The 16,365-nt window shown below is 42.6% G+C and overlaps 1 protein-coding gene across 8 annotated transcripts in view; it reads left to right on the plus strand.

The window, feature by feature from the left end:
* Positions 1–16,365, plus strand: part of MCMBP (minichromosome maintenance complex binding protein) — a 50,012-nt gene that overhangs the window by 32,206 nt on the left and 1,441 nt on the right. Inside the window, exons 9-17 of one of the 8 annotated variants that reach the window (XM_073904112.1) lie at positions 3,284–3,462; positions 3,839–3,962; positions 5,062–5,179; positions 8,114–8,279; positions 9,188–9,321; positions 10,234–10,398; positions 13,363–13,451; positions 14,955–15,027; positions 15,108–15,232. In XM_073904112.1, the coding sequence (XP_073760213.1) occupies positions 3,284–3,462; positions 3,839–3,962; positions 5,062–5,179; positions 8,114–8,279; positions 9,188–9,321; positions 10,234–10,398; positions 13,363–13,451; positions 14,955–15,027 (1,048 nt within the window). In that variant the 3' untranslated portion in view covers positions 15,108–15,232. The other 7 variants (XM_073904111.1, XM_025881036.2, XM_025881032.2 and 4 more) reach the window with 7 other exon arrangements.

The following is a 16,365-nucleotide window of genomic DNA, read 5'->3' on the forward strand; positions in this document are numbered from 1 at the left end:
TTCCACTAACCTGGGACAGTTCTCAACTTTTGTCTTTACTGAACTTGACACTTTTTTTTTTTTTTTTTTTAAGCTTAACAAAAATTCATTTCTCACAGTTCCGGAGGCTGGGAAATCCAAGAGTAAGGTGCTGACAGATCAGGTGCTTGTGAGGGCCCATTTCCTGGTTTGCAGATGGCTCTCTTCCTGTGTCCTCGCATGGCAGAGAGCCTTGACACCTTTGAAGAGTACATCCAGCCATTTTGTGGAATATTTCAGTTTGGGTTTGTGTGATTCCTCATGATGAGATTCAGGCTTTCATATCAGGAGGCACGTGGTGTCATTGTGCCCCATTACTGGTGATGTTAATTTTGATTGGTTAAGGTGGCATCTGCCAGGTTTCTGTCCTATGAAGTTACTGTTTTTCACTTTGTAATAAGTAATTTGGAAGGAGGTACTTGGAGACTACATTAATATCCAGTTTCACATCTTAACTTTCATCAACTTATTTTTTTTAAATTTTATTTTGTCAGAGAGCGAGTGCGTGTGCACAAGCGGGGGAGTGGCAGGCAGAGGAAGAGGGAGAAGTAGGCTTCCCGCTGAGCAGGGAGCCCAGTGTTGGGCTCGATCCCAGGACCCTGGGATCAAGACCTGAGCCAAAGGCAGACGCTTAACTAACTGAACTACCCACGTGTCCCTCATCCACTTATTTTAAATCCATTGATGATGATTTTTTTCTTTTAAAGATTTTAGAGTGAGCATGAGCGGGAGGGGCAGAGGGAGAAGGAGAGAGAATCTCAAGAAGACTGCACTGAGCATGGAGCTCGATACGGGGCTCGATCTCACAACCCTGAGATCACAACCTGAGCTGAAACCAAGAGTTGGACGCTCAAACGACTGCACCACCCAGGTGCCCCTATCCATTGATGATTCTTGAATCAGTTATTACCAGATGGTGATTTTCTATCTCAGCCATTCCTTCCACACTTGTTTATTGCCATTCTGTTAGAAGAGAGATTTTCCTTCTCTCTCATTTGTTTATTTAAGTAATTGTTTATGTCAGTGTGGATGTTAGTCTGGTGCTTGAGATTCGAATTTTCTCATTTGGCTAGTGGGAGTCATTGTAAGTAGGCTCTGGGTCCTTGCTGACATGACCTTATTTTTAATTTAACGTATCTTTTCTGACACATTTTGCTGTTTCAACCTCATCTTGTCCTTCCCATGCTCCAGCTGCAGTATCAGCCATTTTTCTAAGGAGTATCAGTTTCTTTTAGGGAGGGATTTTATTTAAAAGTCAAGATCTGAGTGCTTGTGTGCTCATTGGTACCAGGATTGGTATTGCTTTTATTCCCTTTTAGTGGACAGGGCTAGGAAATACATATATACATACACTGTATGCATACAAATAAATGCACATTTATATACCCATACACATATATCTTCATGTATTTTCAAGTCTCTCTCTCAGAACTGTGTGTTCACAGTGTTTCTAGTTCCAGTTCTGCACGCGGATGCTCTCCCTCCTCCATTCCCATGTTTATAACTCCTCTTCTGACAGAAAAGCTTGACTCTCGTTATTCTCGATATATTCCACAGTGCAGAAAAGGTAATTTCAGAATGGGTAATCCATGCCACTGCAAAAAACAAACCTCATAACTTGAGTCCAAGATTGGTGTCCACTCCTTTTTATCTTAGAATGAGGTGTATAGTCAGAGTGCTGTCTAAAGTTACTGGGGTGAGTTTTCTTCCCCTTTGGTTCTTTCGCTCATTTTTCATTTTATGTAGTTAGCTCATTTGTTTCCATTGCATTTCACTTCAGAGTTTTTCTTCTGTCCTTATTGTTTTGATTTTTTAAGTATAGAAAACATTGACATTGTTGCCCAAATCACAGCTATACACAAAGAATGTAGGGGTGTCATCCCCCCTGCCCTGTTCCCATTCACCCTCCATAGGGAACCAGCCTGTTTTCTGCTTTCATCTTTCCTGTATTTTTTGCAAAAATAAGTAGACACGTGTATATTTTATTACCCTTTATTATATAAAAGCATGATATATGTATTCCTTTACACTTTCTCTCCACATTTAACAACATATCCTGAAAATCCAGATCTTCCTCATTCTTTCTTATTTTGTTTTGAGTTTGCCAGAAGAATGGAGTCATATCCCCCTACACAGTAGTTTTCTTGTTGAGTATTGGACGTTCATCTTGGTTTCCCTATAAGAAGAACTCACTTTTCACAGGAGGGGGGACAAAAATTTTAAACAACTTTAAAGAATTTTAAATAGCATTCCTTAATAATAGTATAGCAAATTGCTTGTCTTGGCTGTTTCTGGTGATGGTGCTTTTCCTGCTTCAGTCACTTCACTGGTTGAAGCCGCTTAGTGTACAGAGTGAGCCAGATGGCTCAGGGTGCCAGCCTGGTGTGGCCATTTACTGGCCATGTGACTTCTGCAGGGCCTTGGTTTCCTCATTGGAGACCAGGGTAGGTGAGGCGTACTGAATTGGTGTGTGCACAGTGAAGGACACTGCCCAGCGTGTGGTCCAGACCACATAAAGGTTGTCGGCCTCCTTGTGTGTAGGAGGGTAGCCGTGTGAATGGGTGACTCTGTAGAGCAGCCTGTAAAGTCTGAAGTTCTAAACACATTTTCGTGATTTGTTTCAATTGTATCATGATAAATCCGTTGTCTGCTAATTTATCTAGCATATCTGAAAAACTCACACTTGTGCACTGCTTGACTACTCACTATTCAAGGGGGGTGTTGTGGAGGAATAAAATTTAGGAAAAGCAATTAGCAAGATAAGAGATGAATGGATCTTCCACACTGAATAATAGATACCTAATGGCTTTTGAGAAAAAGACCCCGTTTTTGGGGGCATGCTATGAAGTATTTCATGTTTCAGCTGATAAGGTGATTTCAAAACACAGATATTCTTTATCAGTGATGTGTTCTATCCCATTAATTGCAGTTACAGCATACTCAGTAAAAGTGTTCTTTTTCTTTCTTTTTTTAAAGATTTTATCTATTTATTTGACAGAGAGAGACACAGCAAGAGAGGGATCACAAGCAGGGGGAGTGGGAGAGGGAGAAGCAGGCTTCCCGCGGAGCAGGGAGCCCGATGCGGGGCTTGATCCCAGGACCCTGGGATCATGACCTGAGCCGAAGGCAGACCCTTAACGACTGAGCCACCCAGGCATCTCCCATTTCCATTCTTTAAGGAGATGTACAGGTGGAACCATTCTTGGCTTGAATTCCTCTTCTCAGAGATGTGTCTGGGAATTGAAGTTCCTGCCTGTCTCCGTAGGGACGCCTCTTCGCTCCTGGACCCAATGGAATGTGCAGATGCGGCTGAGGAGCAAAGGGTGCACAGCCCTCCTGCTTCGTTAGTGCCGAGAATTCACGTGGTGTTGGCCCAGAAGTTGCAGCACATCAATCCTTTACTGCCTGCTTGCCTTAACAAGGAGGAGAGCAAAACCTGTAAGTGTAAGTGCCAGCGCCTTGGGAGCCAGCGACCATGATGAGCCCCCGCATGTGCCGGAGCTGCCTGCGCCGGGTGCTCACGGTGGGGCTGAGCCGGCCAGATCCGCGAGCCGCGGGTTAAGTTTGTCTAGTAGTTGCTGTGACTCCAGGCCATTTTCCTTTGTGTTCATCCTCTCTATTAAAATGAGGCCAAAAAAAGTTTACAAGCTGTCTTATTTTGAAGATTGGCCTCAATTAATGACCAGTATTTAAGTCTGCACTTGTTGTCTACTGACTTTAGTGCTGTGTTCCACTTGGGTTTTTTGTTTCCTTTGGAGCCTGAGACACTCGGGAGGAGCTGGTATGTGCGTTCTGAATGTGGTCTCCCTCCCTCCTCCAGTCGTTTCAGGTTTCATGTCTGAATTGTCTCCTGTCCGAGCAGAGCTGCTTGGGTTCCTCACACATGCCCTTCTGGGAGACAGCTTGGCCGCCGAGTACCTGATACTGCATCTCATCTCTACAGTGTAAGTGCCGTGTTCCCGGTGGCAGGCAGGGGAGGTGGGGTGTTGTTGAAAGTGGAAAAGAGCAGGAAGGTTGCTCAGGTAACTTCTGTGTTAGAGTTTATTAGCTTCATCATCAGCCGGTTTTTATTTGTTCAGTGTGACAAGTGTTACACGAAATCACAGATTCCTTTGTCCACCTTTTTTGTTTCACATTTAACCTTTTGTTTATGTCTCCCTTAAATAGAAGAGCCACAGTCAGAGAACCTGGCCGATGAGTAAAATGAGCTATTTTATTATTTTTTCATTCTGAAATCTCTATTTATACATCCCAAGGCTCTGCAAGGCCCAGCGTGCACACATCTAACTTGTATGCGGAGGTGCTCACCTCATTTCCGCCCCCCTGCAGGTCTCTGCTTCCTGATTTCAGAAGTAGCGTGTGTTTTCAGTGAGTTCCAGGAGCATAAAGAAACTGGAAATCGTCTGTGATCTCACCCACTTAGAGATCTCTGTTAGCACATTTGCCTCATCATTTCATCTTTTTTTGTTTACGTATATGTACATCCCTGCACAAATTTCCATTGTACTCTATAAACACCGATCTTGTTTTTTCATTTCATATATCTTAAACATTCTTCCTTTGTAATTCTTCATGAACTTTTTAATGGCTGCCTGGCATTTCATCGTAGACTGTTTTCCTAGTTCTTTAAATGCTAGGTTGCCCGGTTCTCCTCTATCACATTTGACGCTGCAGTCAGCGCCTTTGTGCTCCCCATCTTTCCTCGGCTAGGACTTCACACCGCAGTACATAATGGTTGAGCGCACAGGCTTCGGAGCCAAACCCTGTAGGTTCGAATCCAGCTCTCCTACGTCCCGCTAACCTGCCTCAGAGAGTCTGGAAATCAAATGAGACATTTAAGCACTCTGAACAGCCCCTAGCACATGCACACTGCTCACGTAGGAGTACTGGCTATTATTTTTATTGCTGTTATCTTGATAAATGAACTGGTCAGAGTAATTTGCTTTATTTTTAATGACAATATTGTGCTGATCTTTGGTTGCTTTTCGTTGGAAATGAGGAAATCACCTGAATATCTTACTGGCTGGCATCTTTTTATTCTAGGTATACAAGAAGAGATGTTCTTCCACTGGGAAAATTCACAGTTAACTTGAGTGGTTGCCCACGGAATAGTACCTTCACAGAACACTTATACCGGATTATTCAACATCTTGTTCCAGCAGTAAGATCCATATAAATATTTATTAGAGATCTGAACACAGTGGGGCACCCGGGTGGTTCAGTCAGTTAAGTGTCTGCTTTCAGCTCAGGTCATGATCCCACAGTCCTGCGATCGAGCCCCACATTTGACTCCCTGCTCAGGAGCCTGCTTCTGCCTCTCCCTCTGCCCCTGCCCACTCACTCCACTTGTGTTCTCTCTCACTCGCTCTGCTCTATCTCTCAAATTAAAAAAAAGAAGAAACCTGAGCCCACTTTAAAAATCCATCTAATTGTCTTTTGTTCAACCCAAGTATTTAGATTTGAGATTTTAATAGATCTTATTAAGGGGAAACAAAGGCTGCCAGGTTCCATAATTTACATACTCACCCCTAAACATTTCACTTTTATTGCCTTAGCACAAATTTCTGTGACTCTAATGGCACGATTGCAAGTAAATCCCTTAAAATTATGCTCTCTCTTGATGCCAATTTGTACAACTTGGTATCTATCCTTTGTGTGCATTAAAATCTTAAATCTTTAAGCCTTAATTACAGGAGCATAATTCATTTAGCTGAGGTAATAAAGATCTTTATCTCCGTTGCCCTAGTTTTAATTCCTGTTTGGAAAGTTGAGCTGCCTTGTTTGCCAGGGCGTGTGGAATGCAGGGTTTGTGTGGTGGTGAGACATTGGGAATGAGCATGTGACTGGCAATGCTGATCACTTCTTATTTTGGAGATTTAAGAGGTTAAAATAGATCATTCATGTGACCCTGTCATTGGAGGGTAAATGCTAGCCCTCTTCCAGGCCCTTCAACAGCAGTGGACCAAACAGACCAACATTTCTCACTCCTTTACTCACTTGACACTCTGAAAAAATTATTGAAGACTCGAAGAGGTGTAGTTTATCTGGGTTGTTTTTATTGCCAGTGTACCATAGTAGAAATTAAAACTAAAAATATACTAAAATATTCATGAAAATAAATCAATTACATAGGAACATAAAGTATTTTTGAAACAGTAGCTATTTTCCTAATTCAAAAAACATTAGTGATAAAAGTGACGTGGTTTTAAATTTTTCCCAATCTCTTTAATATCTGGATTAATAGACCGCTGGATTGTCAAATCTGTTTCTGCATTCAGTCTCTTGTAATAGGATGTTTTGAATGAAGTATATGAAGGAAAGCTGGCCTTTTTTGGATAACTGTGGGGATTTGATACCAGACTAAAACTGCCCACCTGACGTTTTCTTGAAGGATAGTTGCAAGTGTGAAGCCTGTAATCTCCTCGGTGAACTTTTTGTTCTCTGCTGTAATAAATTCTCTGTCTTGTATATCAAATGAGTCTTTTATCCATGCATGATTTTGACCGCGTGGACTCCATAAAAGTGAATCGATAACTCCCTGGGAGTTCCCTGGACCACATTTTGGGAGTTACTGGAATAGTCAGATTTTAGATGATTGTGGGAGACATAACAGAACACGTCGTTGAAGTGCCATGGGAGAAGAGTTAAGGCCCAGGAGAAGGGGACTAGGGTGCGCTGGACTAGGGTGGAGTTGCTCATGTATACAGTGTGGTCAGAGAAGGTCTCCCCTTCTGGGAATTTGGGGAGAGATTTGACACAGGTGGGGGCAAGCCACTTGGCTCTGTTGGGGGGAATGTCCGTCCTGTGAGAGACGGCAGAACAGGCACGGGGGCTCTGAGGCAGCAGTGTGCGCGGCAGGTTGGAGGCACGCTGCACAGGGGCCGGTGCGGCTGGTGTGGAATGATTCTGGGGAGAAGGGGGTGAAGTCCGAGCAGCTGCCTAGCGCACTTACTTACTTAGGACACGAGTTACATTTTAAATGTGAAAGTCAAATGTGGGAGGTATTTCCTTTTTGATCTTTTCATTTTGCATCGCTTCGTAGTGAGCTTGTGTTAACTTTTTCATTGTTCCCATATCCACTCCCTTCCATTCCTCTTGTGTGTTTATGTCTAGTGCCAAACTCTTTCTGAACACTTGGCACGTTCATATCTTGTTTAGTTTTCACGGTGGGTTCGGTATGAGCGACCTACTTTTGCTTTCGTGGAGCTAGACCCTGCCGTAGGCTCCCTTGTGTTCTGATGACTGTGCTTCTGTAGGGCTTGTTTGCTTCTGTCTATAATGTGGTCCCAGCCCTCTGCCCATTTTCTTTGAATCACTGAGCCACAGTACAGTAATCCTGTAAATTCTGAAAGTTCTCTCTTCCTCAGCACCCTTCTCCCCAATGCCGGTCTCCACCCTTACCACACATACTTCTTTTTAGGCTGGAGTGATAGGAAGGGAGAGTGGAGTGTGAAGCAGGGTGCAGAGGGCCTTTGGTGGGCACGGGGAGGCAGAGTGGGTGCAGAGGGGTCTAACAGATCCCGTGCTAAGATCAGACGAGGCAGCCTGCAGCACGTTCTAGGACCCGCCATGCCTGGGCCCGGCTTAGTGTGCTCTGTTCCTCAACTCCCTTTGGGACAGTTTGTTCCTGGTCTGCGGGTGCCTGATGAATGTGATTTTAATTCGAGGAGCACCGAAGAAAATTAAGCTTTTCTTTCCCCATCTTGAATTAATAAATATTTTCTGTTTTGCTAGCCTGTGGTCGTGGTAGGTAAAAGAAGTTAAGCTTTTTGAATATTTGGTAAATGTATCTGAAGTATCTGTCATTCGTTTCTGGTTCGCTGGTAAAATAGAAATTATTTAAGAATACTGAATAAAACAGTTGAGAATAAAACAGCCCATAGAGTTAGTGCGATTCTTATTTAAGATGTAGGTTTATTATTTAAGGTCTTTGTAAGATTTTTGCTTTAAGAGCTCAAGAAGCCATGAAACTACATCCTTAGAAATTGATAAGACCTTTCCTTATACACATATGGAAAGTATTTAACCCCAAATATGTATTTTCTTAAAACAGGGAACCTTTGCTCCTTGCTCATTAAAAAATTTCTCTTTGCAGTCTTTTCGTCTGCAGATGACTATAGAGAACATGAACCGTTTGAAATTCATCCCCCACAAAGACTATACAGCCAACCGCCTGGTCAGCGGGCTCCTCCAGCTCCCGAGCAACACTTCCCTTGTGGTTGACGAAACTCTCCTAGAGCAAGGGCAGCTGGACACACCGGGTACGAACGGGCCGTCCCCCTTCGTGTCCAACCCGCCGTGAAAGCAGCTTCGGTGGTGCCTTGTAAAGAACCACCGGTCCGAGATACCCTCACATTTCACAAGTATTCAAGATCGAGGCGTGCCGTGTGGATTGGTATAATGTGGGGATTAGAAACTTACAGACTGTGTACCTCCGCTGCATTTTGTCATAGTGTGACGGTAGCACCGGGACGGGACAGGGACGTCACAAGGAGCCCTGGAGAGGCTGAGGAGGGAGGAGAGTTTGCCTTCAGTCCTATGTTAGCTAAAAAGAAAAGTGTAGAGAAGATCTAGTAAAACATTTTTTACTGCCCAATGTGAAGTTTAAAATTTGTTTTTCGAAGAATCTCTGAAAAAAAAAAATAGGTTGGAAGGTTTGAAGTAACTTTAGTTATGGGAACTTTTCTAAAATGGTAAGGAAGCGGACTGCTTTATTTGTGCTCAGATGAGGATTGAGAAGACCCTTTGCTGGCGGTAAGTTCAAGAGGTAAAGGTAGAAGAAAAAATAGTGTGGACGGGGTATCCTTAAGGCACAGGTGAGTATAAAAATCAATAATCAGTTCTACCGTATTGTTCTAGACCTGGGAACACACCACATAGAAAGTGATTGTACTTACTGGAAACCTGTCTTGTGCCCAGTTGCATACCAGATGCTAGATTAGATTTGGGGGGGGGGGTCTTGGCCCCAAAATACATTTGTTTGGCTTGACCAGTATTGTCTGTGAAGCCTCGTAGTGAACATTTAGCTTAGAAAGTTGAACAGTGCCTGAGATACTTTTTTTTTTTTTAAAGCAGTAGAAACCTCATGTCTTACATAGCGTCAGTAAAACCAGTTTGTTTAAGTGATTAAAATCAAGTAACCAAAAAATTATTATTTTTTATTTTCTAGGTGTTCATAATGTGACTGCCCTCAGCAACCTAATAACTTGGCAGAAGGTGGATTATGACTTCAGTTACCACCAGATGGAATTCCCCTGCAATATTAATGTTTTTATTACTTCGGAGGGGAGATCACTCCTACCGGTATGATGAGACATTTTAAGATGCAGGGAGGTTACATTAGAAAGATACCTAAATTTTTGTTTCTTGGTATAGTTTATTATTGAGAAGTTAAAACTGTTTCAAAATTGGGGCTGCTGATTATCAGTAAGAGAATTAATTATTTTGTTCCTGCCTTGAGGATGAAAAACTATCTGTGAAGAACCAGATACGGCAAATCACAAGACAAGCGAAGGGAAGGTGTTGGTGGCAGCAACCCCCACACCCAGGCATAGAAAGTAGAAGCTGTCTATAAATTGTCTGATTCACATCTAGACCTTCGTTCTTAATGCCTCGGTCCCATTGTTTTCCGTCAATCTTATGTGAGAAATATTTTAGAGTTCCTTTTAAAATGTTCCTGATGACATGGTAATTATTTTTATGCTTTATGGTGAAATGCTCTGGTAAATCATTAGAGTGACTGATGAAGAGAGCTTTTAATTGAGTTTCTTCATGATGAGAAGTACGCCCAGTTGCTTAAAAGGTGTATAGTTTCTCTGTAAACTGGTGTTCACTAGTGTGGCCCATGTGTAAGTTTTCTGCGGGAAAGTGTGATTTGCTTTATGTGGTTTCTAGAAAGGCAGATCAGTAAGACATAGAGTACATATTCCAGGATTAAAGAAACCTTGAAAACATTTTAATTAGCTGTTTTTTAGAGGTTGGCTACCTTTTTATGTGTTTACTCATCCTGTTGAGGATGTGTAAGTATAACCAAAGAAAGGCTCGCTTTTGTAATTATCACTGAGGGAGTCACGGTCCTTATAAATTAATGTTAAAAAGTGACCTCCCCCCAGTGACCTCCTGATTCCTTCACCCCTGATATGGACAAAGCCTCCTCCTGAAATTTCGGATTAATTTAGGAACTTGGAAAATACTGTGTCCTGGTTCTCTCTCCAGGCAGACTGCCAGATCCACTTACAGCCCCAGCTCACCCCCCCAAACATGGAGGAGTACATGGACAGCCTTCTGTCCGCTGTGCTGCCCTCCGTGCTGAACAAGTTCCGCATCTACCTGACCCTTCTGAGGTTCCTGGATTACAGCATCTCCGATGAGATAACCAAGGTGTGTTTGGGGTCAAAGAAACGATTTCCCTGTGTTGATTTAGACGGTTTAATCACCTTAGGTTTACTGTGACTGCTGGTGAGGTAAGTTTGCTCTTTGGTCTCTGTATGTCTTTTGTCTATGGTGCACCATCAACGCATTTATAATTCTTGTTTTATGCTGTTGTCTTTTTTATTTTTTTATTTATTTTTTTGACTCGGATCAAGTTCTTTATTACATTCAGAGAACCAACCTATAAAGTAGGAACATAAAGAATGATGAGGTTTGGGGGGATGGAGGCAGGGGGAAATAAATATGCTGCTGTCTTTAAATCAGAGGGAAAAAGTTACAAGGAAAAAGACCTTTACACTGCTTCTTATATTTACCCATGTCGTTCCCTTTACTGGTCATCTTTGCGTGGATTCGGGTCACTGCGTGGTGTCCTTCCATTTCAGCCTGAAGAACCCTCCATGGTCCTTGTAGGGCAGATCTGCTGTGACAAGTCCTGTTAAGTTGTTGCTTATCTGGGAATGTCTTAATTTCTCCATTCTTGGAGACTAGTTTTACTGGGTGTAGAGGTCTTGGTTTGTAGACTTGCTCTTTAGCACTTTTTACATATGTCCTCCAGTTGTCTTTCGGCCCCTGTGGTCTCTGAGAAGTCCGCTAGTTTCTGAGGAGAGGCTTCTTTGGGCTTGGGGTCATTTGCTCTTGTGCTTTCAAGACTTTCCTTGGCTTTGGACAGTTGAGCTGTGATGTGTCCGTGGGTGTGGAGCACTTCGAGTTTATCCTACTGGAGTTTATTGAGCTGCTTGGGTGTGCAGATTAATGCACGTCTTGGGGAAGTTTTCAAGAAATTTGGTGAAGTTTTGACCATTATTTCTTTAAATTTCTTTCTGCCCCTTTCTCCCTCCTCTCCTTCCAGCACTCTGTGAGTGTTGGTACACGTGATGGTGTCTCACAAGTCGCTGAGGCTCTGCTCTGTTCATTTTTCCTCCTCCCTTGACTTTCTCCTACACACACTGGACATTTGCAGTTGACCTTTCTGCACGTTTGCTGGACCTTCTGCCTGCTGCACAACGCTGAGCCTTGTTCCTAGTGAATTTTCAGTCTCAGTTATGTTGTTCACCTTCAGAATTTCTATTTGCTTTTTATTTTTTAAAGACTTTATTCAAAGAGAGTGAATGAGCAAGCGGGGGAAGAGGGGCGGGGGGGGGAAAGAGAGAATCCCAAGCAGACTCTGCGCTGAGCGTGGAGCCTGATGCCGTGCCCCCTTCCCACAACCCCAAGGTCATGACTTCAGCCGAAACCAAGAGTTAGACGCTTAACCGATGGAGTGACCCAGGCGCCCCCTACTTGCTTTTTAAATAATTTCTATCTCTCTCTCGGTATTTTTTATTCAGTATGACATCATTCTCCTACTTTGTTTTAGCTCTTTATATGTGGTTTCCTTTAGTTCTTTGAATGCACTTAAAGAGCTGATTTAAAGTCTTTGTCTAGGGGCGCCTGGGTGGCTCAGTCGTTTAGCGTCTGCCTTCGGCTCAGGTCGTGATCCCGGGTCCTGGGATCGAGCCCCGCGTCGGGCTCCACGCTCGGCGCGCAGCCTGCTCCTCCCCCCACCTCTGGTGCCCTCGTGCCCGCCTCTCTCTCAAGTGAATCTTAAAAAAAAAGTCTTTGTCTAGCAAGTCCAATATTTGGGTTTCCTCAAGGACTGTTTCTGTTGACTTCTTTGTTTCCAGTGAAGGGGTCCGGATGTTCTTGTTTCTTTCTGTGTCTCTTCATTTTTGTTTTGAAAACCGGATATTTAAATGATAGGATCTCTCTGCTCTGGTGGACCCTCCCTCTCCCTAGGGTTTGTTGTTGTGGCTTATTGCTTAGTGGCTTTTCTGAATGAACTCTGTGAAATGTATTCTTTGCATGCTGTTCCTGGAGTGTCTGCCCTGTTCGCTCAGTCAGTGATCAGATAGAAATTTGATTTCCTTAGATGCCTGGAAACAGGTCTCCCAGTCAAAGCCAAGGGCCGTGTGTCTCCATGGGGGCAGGCCTCGAACACTCTGGCAACTGTTTACAGCTATGACCCAGCCTTCTTTCTGCTTGCACAGAGGTCACTCAGGATAGCTTAGGGCCTGCTCCGATCTTCTGAGGGTGTGCACGCCCCTTTGCATGCATGTGGCCTTCTGCGTTCCTGGGGAGATAGAGCTAGATCGTCCTTTGGGGGCTTTTGGGAGGAGAAAAGTTCTCTTTTCCTAGTTTTTTAAGGGTTTTGGTTAGCTGCCTATTTGCCCCAACGACTGTCCAGTGCGTGAAGCAGCCAGGATGATCAGTAATTGCTTCTGATTGTTTTTGCTAAGTTCCCTGGGAGAAGAGGCTGTTCACACTGGGTAAGCAGAGTCAGGCCGAATAAACACAGCCTTGCACGTGGCTTCTCGCGGGAAACCACCAGTCATGAGAATGACAGATCTCAGGAATGGTGCTTTGAAAGAACCCTCTCTTGTGATGGCCAGGCTGCCCCTTTTCAGGGCTGCAGGGGTGGGGTGGGGGCGGATAGGGAAACTAAAATGCCTCAGAGCCCAGTGTTCGTTCTTCAACAAATGCTCCCTGTATTCCGGTTAATGTTCAGACTTTTGAAGAAGCAGATTCTGATAGTTTTTGCTAGTGTTCTTGTGCCCTTCAATGGATAAAAATTCACTGGAATTTTCCGTGGCCCTCCCTCACTCTGCCACTTTTGCTGGCATTATTACCCTGCCCTGTTGGCCGTGCACATTGCTGGACCTAGATGTTTGGCCTCCCCCAGGTCTGTCAGCAGCAGTATCCCTGCAGGTGAGGCGTGGCTCCGTTAGCCTCATCTCCTAAGAAGCCTGAGCAGCAGGGCTGACTTCCTCATTTTCGCATCAGCCGATGGACCATGTTACTTTGCTTCTCCCTACATAATGCATAGCGTTTCTTCATAAGCAGTAGTGTTGCAGTCCACTTACTCTCTTGGTACAGGCAGTTGAAGAGGACTTTGTGGAAATGCGCAAGAATGACCCTCAGAGCATCACTGCTGACGATCTCCACCAGTTGCTCATTGTAGCTCGGTGAGTAGTACGTGTCCATAATTGCTGCTTTAGGAAGCTCTGTATGAACCTCCCAATTTTTAGAGGAGTAACTGAGGCAGATTTCTACCAGTGGAAATGCTTTTCCTTTAAAATACCTTGTGAAAGGGCATAGTGAAGGGGGATTGTGTTTGGCCCGTGACCAGTGGAACAGGCTTGCCTTTTGTCTCTGAACTTCAAAGGTCCCTCTGTGGAAGTCTAACTTGGCTCTTGACTTGTATGTAGCTACCAGATGGTCTCGACCCCTAACCCAGTATTCCTAGGTTCTTTAAAAAGAAAGAAAGAAAGAAAAAGAACTAGGTCCTCTCCTAGGTCTAGACTTAAATCCGTTTCTGTGTTTCACGCCAGGTTTCTGTCTCTCAGTGCCGGTCAGACCACACTGTCAAGAGAGCGGTGGCTCAGAGCAAAGCAGCTAGAGTCTTTAAGAAGAACCAGGCTTCAACAGCAGAAATGTGTGAATGGAAATGAACTTTAAAGATCTGACAGCTAGGAGAGTAGTGGGCAGATTGTAGCCACATTATTGTAAAATTCAAATACCATTTATACCACATTGTTTTGTAGATACTTTGTATCAAAAACCAATGACTTTTCCTGAAATCAAGCCTGGTAACATCTGAAGTTTATATAATATTCAGTAAGGGCTTTTACCTTACTGATTTTATGGAGCTTTTGATTGTTTTATAATTATATAAATTAGTAACATGTACAAAAATGTATTTGATATTAAAAGTTTAATATTGATAATGTTGCTGATACCATTTCCTTAGTTTCAGCCAAGTCATAGGTCAGACTGTTGAAATGCTAATGTCAACTTCATTTGAAGAAATTTGTTGGAATTCCAAAGTCAGAGGAGTTCAGATTTTTACAATGTCTTTCCAATTAATGGTGGGTCTGAATGTGTTTAGTGGTCCAAGTTTGGGGAATGGGGTATAGCTGCCATTAATTCACATGACTGTGAAATTCTGTAGTATCATTTCCCAAACATTTGACCACAGAAGTTTTTTCCACTTAACAGTTGTTAATAACCTGCAAAATTAGTCTTTACATGGCAGTGGTTCCCAGACTTTTGGATTTCATGGACCAGTAACATTTCCAAAAATTTGGGGGACAGGGTTGCCAGTGTATTTTGCCAAGTAATCTGAAAGAAACCACTGTATTATCACCATTTTTTTTTTTTTTCATAAAAGGACAGTCTCCGAATAAGAGAGTCCTTTAAATGGAATAAATACAGCTTTTTTGGAAAAAAAACACTACATTGTCCTTTTTTTCCCCCTCATTTCACCCTTGTGCATTTGGGAACCACTGTTTTATGGGACTTAAGGGAATGCTGTCCTAGGATAGGTTGTTTTGCCCAAATAGGAAGAAAGCAAACAGTTAACTTTTTAAAATATGCCTTCTGTAGAAAATAAAGTTTTAAATTGTTTTCCTAATAATTGTCATTTAGTTGCTTTGATGATTGTATTGGATTTTAAACTTTTGTGTAAGTTTTTCCATTAGTTCCAGATGTGTTAGTCAACGAACTTATCTACTAACCCAGGAATACCCAATAAAGCTATAGGTAAGTTTTTCCCAGACCAGTTACAGATTTAATATAAAAGTTTTTAGTTTTTTTTTTTTAAGATTTTATTTATTTGACAGAAACAGAGGGAGAGGGAGAAGCAGGTTCCCCGCTGAACAGAGAGCCTGATATGGGAGCTCCATCCCAGGACCCCAGGATCATGACCTGAGCCAAAGGCAGATGCTTAACCGACTGAGCCACCCAGGTGCCCCTAACGTAAAAGTTTTTAAAGTAACAAAAATATCATTACCAATACCTAGAAAGCAGTTTAATACAGTACAGTATAATTGTGGCATCAAGAATGTTTGAAAAGTTTAGACCATTACTTTTTTTAAGCTGTCAGTGTTATGTATGAAGATTAATGTGTCTTTTTTAAGGCAGTAACTTACCTAGTGGGAAACAGGAGATCAGTTAAATGATTCTGTAAGTGCTCTTTTGGCACACACACACCCCCCCCCACTGACATTGCTAAACAAGGAAACAGGGTTAGCCTTAAAAACCAAGGAATTCATTATGCCTAATGAACTGAAGTGAAAATTACTAGTTTAACTTTTCCTAAACTCAAATCTATTTTTATAAACTAATGTAAGTAATCTGTTTATATTTAGAATTCTAACTGGTTTTCATTTTTATAACTGGTAGACTAGACTTCCTTAACCTTTTAGAAATAAAATCAAGACTCAACTGGATTTGTGAGGATAAAATTCGAGTAGATTAGTTACCATGTGCTTATTGTGCCAATGTGAATTGTAATTTACCAAAGAGAAGTATATAATTTGCTTGGTCTTGCAGAAAAGTCCCCTTGAAAGGAAAACCCTCTTTGAAATAAACAAAACTTCCCAAATTATTAGTACTTTGGGTGGTTTTTCATGATTGTAAGACTTATCCCATGATGTGTGGGAAAAGATCCCATGCCCTCCTGGTGGGAAATCTTTACTGAAAGCTTACTGTGGGAGGTGGTGCAGCCTGGTGTCCTCCTACTGGCATCCCACTTGGGTAGGAGACTGGAACTGTGGGCTTCAGAACCCCCTTTCTTTTCTCCTTTGCTCTCACACACTGGACAGTGAAGTTTGAACACAGTACCCTGACTGGAATTAAATGTTACCTTCTTTTTAGTTTTCAAAAATCTCTTTGGAAGGAATTTCGTGGAGCTTAAAGATACATGTATCACCTTATATTTTCTCTCCCGTGTGCAACACTTTAATACTTTGAAGACCCAGAAGAAAAGTTAAGAACAGAATAAAACATTTAGTTTCAGTGTTTGAGTGTTTAAAATTTGATGGTTTGCGATGCACTTCATTTGTAAAGTCATATAATCACTTAAAAGAGGAAAATACT

Source organism: Callorhinus ursinus, unplaced genomic scaffold (assembly GCF_003265705.2).
Source record: "Callorhinus ursinus isolate GAN/ISIS: 27379988/994484 unplaced genomic scaffold, GSC_fseal_2.0 scaffold20, whole genome shotgun sequence".
In the NCBI taxonomy this organism is placed as follows: domain Eukaryota; kingdom Metazoa; phylum Chordata; class Mammalia; order Carnivora; family Otariidae; genus Callorhinus; species Callorhinus ursinus.